At 28.4% G+C, this 4,851-nt stretch overlaps 1 protein-coding gene across 1 annotated transcript in view; it reads left to right on the top strand.

Annotated features, from left to right (window-relative positions):
- Window positions 1-2,591: 2,591 nt before the first annotated feature.
- LOC107027139 (AT-hook motif nuclear-localized protein 1-like) overlaps window positions 2,592-4,851 on the top strand; it is a 7,895-nt gene continuing 5,635 nt past the window's right edge. The window contains exon 1 of the mRNA XM_015228314.2: window positions 2,592-3,466. Within this exon, the coding sequence (XP_015083800.1) occupies window positions 3,076-3,466 (391 nt within the window). The 5' untranslated portion in view covers window positions 2,592-3,075. The remainder of the gene's footprint in view (window positions 3,467-4,851) is intronic.

Genomic DNA, 4,851 nt, shown 5'->3' with positions numbered 1-4,851 from the left:
GGTCGCGAGGGCAGTGAGAAAGAGAGAGAGGCGGTCGCGAGAAAGAGAGAGAGCCCGCGCAGTCGTGAGAAAGAGAGATCGCGGTCGCGAGAAAGAGAGAGATAGCACGCGCAGTCGTGACAAAATTTTAAGAGAGAGGGAAGAAAGAGTTATTTTAATTTTGGCTAGGTTTTTGGTGTTGTTTAAGAGACCTCATGAGGTCTCTACATTTTTAAATATTTTAAATTATTATTTTTAATTTAACAAGTAGAGACCTCATGAGGTCTCAACTTGTTAAATTAAAAATAATAATTTAATTTAATTGAATAGTTAAAAAATTAGAGACCTCATGAGGTCTCCAATTTTATGAGAATTAAATTAAAAATTTAAATTTTTTAAATAAGTCAGATAAAAAAAAAATTATTCATTATATTGACCTCACGAGGTCTCTTCCAAATTAAAAAAAAAATTAAAAGATATTAATTTAAATAGCGACCTCATGAGGTCTCTTATTATTGACCTATTTTTGAGGTCTCCATTTTTAGGTCTCTTTTTGGCCTTTTTTTAGTAGTGATTCAAATCTCACACACACACACACGCACGCACGCACGCACGCGCGCACACACACACATAAAAAATTTAAGTTTGAATCTATCGTTAAATTACTTGATAACATTTGGTTTCCCCTTTAAAATGATAAGTATGATATACATTATCTTTTGTAATATGATATGTTTTTACCCATTACAAGATCAAAACCACTTATTTATTGAAATTTTTGTGAGTTTTCACATAAAGTGAGAAAACATATATAACTCGATTGTAATTAAATAAAAAAAGTTTAACGAATTATCACATTTTATATTAATCTTCACTTTCACTCCCTAACTCTAATCCCCGCCACCCAACACCCCTACCTCCTGCTTACGCATTTTATAGTTTTTATCTAAGTTATATATAAAATATTAATTTAAAATAATATTGTTTACTTACATATCAAACACATTAAAAAAAAAAAAGACATTACTTATTATCAAAATTTTCTCGTAAATACTTTCTATAGATAATTACTTTTAACATTATGATTTTACTTTAAAATATGAAAATAAAATAAATTGAAATTAATTTCCTACCCAATAAGAATAAAGTTGGAATTTTTTTTAAAGAAAATTATAATGATGTATTACAACGTGCACTCTGAAAATTGTACATTAGTGATGTAAGTAATTATCCACAAATGGAAAATAAATGAAGTAGTGGAAAAAAAGATACAAATAATTCACAAGAACGAAAAAGAAAGGTAAATTACAAACTTTTTTTTTATATAATGGAATTTGAAAAATATGTTTTTTTCTTAATTTGGAAATTTTACAAAAAAGTAAAAAGAAATGAAAAATGTGTTTGTTCTAAGAATTTTAAACAATAAGAAAAATAATCTAAATATTTTTAGACTTTTAGCATAATTGCTTTTCAACAAAGTTTGTGTTATTTATTTATTTTTTTTCAAAAATTATTATTGAGAATCTCCTTTCCCTTTACTTTTCCTTCCTCTCTATTCACGAGTTACATCACGCCTTATAATTTTATTTTATCTTTTAAAAAAGAAAAATACATCAATATCATATTTAAGTATGCTTTATATGATATTTGAAAAAAAAAATAAAAGTACACAAATTTTACCCGTGAATAAAATAATATTTTATGATTGATCCTTAACTAAAAAAGAAAATCATTTTTTGAACAAATTTTAAAAAAAATGCAAGACATAAAAAGCCAGTATAACAAGAATATTGGATAAGGAAAATATAGCAATAAAAATAGTAAAGATAATTAAAGTAAAAGTAATAATATCTATTCATAAATATAATTTTTTTAAAATAGAATAATTAACAATACAATGAGTAAGCAATTTGATTCTCTAGACTACAACTCCCGTAAAAATTTAATTATCTACTTATCATTTAATAATAACGTTAATCTTTATGTTCTCCAATCCAAAGATCATATCTTCGATATGTTAAATTAACGAAGCGTTATGTTCTCTCTAAATCATATCTATCAATTTTTTTAGATTTCTCTTTAAATTTATTACTTTTTAATTTTTTATCTCCTATTTTATCAATATATAATCACTATTATTGGACGGAGAAAATAACGTATTTCTTTATATTTATACATTGTGTCTGTATATGCTTAACCATTAAAAAAAAAGGCTTATTACATAAATAATAAAACAACAATGGATGGGAAATAATATTTTATCTTTTTGATATAAAAATACAAAATGTTGGGGTATGTACTTCATTATTTTTTTTCCTAAAATTATTTATTTATTTTTTAAAAAAAAAGGGAGAGAGAGAAAGTAATGGTTGTCTTCATGCCTTGGCAACCTAATTTCACTTTTCCCAACTAAAACTTTTTAATTTTTTTAATTTTTAAAATTTTAAATTTTTTTATTTTTTTCACCGGACTCCAAATATTTTCTTAACCATAATTCATAATTTTCCTGCTTTCCATTAATTAATTAATTAATTACCTAATATTTAATAATTTTTTTTTCTTGTCATTATTATTATTATTATTATTATTATTTCCTTCAATTACGATTCAAACCATCTGAAAAAGTCAGGAAGATAAGCAAAATCCAAATTACCCTTTTTTTCTTTTCACTCTACAAAAACTCCATTTTTCATATTTTCTCATCACTTATTTTAGCTAAAATATTCAATTTTTTTTCCTTTTAATCTCAGTCATTACTTCTCAAAAATTAGCTAAATATTTGTAACTTTTTTCTTTTTAATGTTTTGCTCTGTTTTTTTTTTCTTCCTCAAATTTGAAAAAAAAATGAACAACTTCATCTTTTTTCCAGTTTAATCCTTCTTATATTTATTTTTTAGCTGTAAGATTTAATAAATATTTAATCTTTCATTTCTGGTTATTTTGAGTTCTGGGTTCTTGTTTTTTTTTTTATAAGATTTTTGCTGTTTTCACCTTGGAAAAATGATGAGTTTTTTTTTTTTTTTGAGTAAAAGTTGATTTTTTTTTTAATTTGTTAGATTTTCTTCGTGATTTTTTTTTTTTTTGCAAAAAATAAATATGAGTATGAGTGGAGTAACAGTGGTGGGATCAGATGCACCATCAGATTACCATGTGGCACCTAGGACCACTGAAAATCCCAGTCAAGTTTCTGGATCAGCACCTCAAATTACGAATATTACACCAACTCCGGTCACCGGCGCCGGCGCCGGCGTCGTTGCCGTTGCCGGAGCACTGGCGTTAGTGAAGAAGAAGAGAGGTAGACCGAGAAAATATGGACCAGATGGAGTTGCAGTGCCGTCTGCGGCGGCGCTTTCGCCGAAGCCGATTTCGTCGGCGGCTCCTGTGTCGTCGCCGGTGATTGATTTCTCATCGGAGAAACGGGGGAAAATCCGGCCGGTCGGATTATTTAGTAAGCCACATATGCCTAAGTTGGAGGTTGAAAATTCAGGTAAAAATTTCAACTTTTTTTTTTTAATTTTATTTTTAATGTTAGTTAGTGGTGGATTAATATTTTGGTGTATTAAGCTTCCGTTATGTTTATTTGTGTTGTTAGTGGTGTAGTTATATAGACTTCATCGAAAAAGTTATATTATATATAGGGGCGGAGCGAGAAACCCTATCTCGATGTAGTAAGCTTTCGTTATGTTCTGAGTGGAGTAACTACATAGAATTCATCGAAAAAGTTATATTATACATAGGGGCGAAGCTAGAAACCCATCTCGATGTAGTGAGCTTCCGTTTTGTTGTTAGTGGAGGAACTACATAGATTTCATCGAAATATTTATAGTATGCATAGAGGCGGAGCTAGAAACCCATCTCGATATAGTATGCTTCCGTTATGTTGTTAGTGGAGTAACTATATAGAATTCATCGAAAAAGTTATATTATATAGGGGCGGAGCTAGAAACCCATCTCGATGTAGTGAGCTTCCGTTTTGTTGTTAGTGGAGGAACTACATAGGCTTCATCGAAAAAAGTTAAATTATACATAGGGGCGGAGCTAGAAACCCATCTCGATGTAGTGAGCTTCCGTTTTGTTGTTAGTGGAGGAACTACATAGGTTTCATTGAAAAAGTTACATTATACATACGGGCGGGGCTAGAAACCTATCTCGATGTAGTAAACGTGGAGTAGCTACATGGAGTTCATCGAAAAAAAAAATATAATATTATACATGAGCGGATTTAGAAACCTAGTAACATTTGCTAAACTAGTGTATTTCTATAGAGAAATTTATTAAATTTGTACAAATATTAAGTTTAAAACCAAGTTATTAACATTTTAAAATGTTGTTATAAAATTCAGAATCCATAAAATTAAAATAAAATTGTTGTATATATATATATATATATATATATATATATATATTCTTTTTTTTAACAATCTTAGTAAAAATTCTAGTTTCGCTATTGTGTTGTGTGTATGGTGCGGTGAAGGGTCAGAACACATTGAGTTTATTGTATGCAGTCTTAGCCCGCATTCATAAGTGGACACCTATGTAGCATATAATCCATTTTGGGTTCAATCGAATGTAACGTTTGGATGTAGGTCATGTACACGTGTCTGTGTGCATGCCGCGTGTGTTTAAACTATCTAAATGTACTAAACTACTACTATATTGTTACATGCACTGCTACATAGATTTCATCGAAAAAACATATTATATATATGTAAAATTATGTAAAAATATTAAGTTTAGGACCCATTATTAACACTTAAAATCATTGTTATAAAATTTAGAAGTCATTGTCCCCGATTATGCGCATACGTCAAAAACTACTTTATATATATATATATATATATATATATATATGAAAATTAAAGAAAGAAAATT

Source organism: Solanum pennellii, chromosome 8, assembly GCF_001406875.1.
Source record: "Solanum pennellii chromosome 8, SPENNV200".
In the NCBI taxonomy this organism is placed as follows: Eukaryota; Viridiplantae; Streptophyta; class Magnoliopsida; order Solanales; family Solanaceae; genus Solanum; species Solanum pennellii.
The sequence above is the reverse complement of the archived record's forward strand: the minus strand, read 5'-3'. Positions and strand labels throughout refer to the sequence as shown.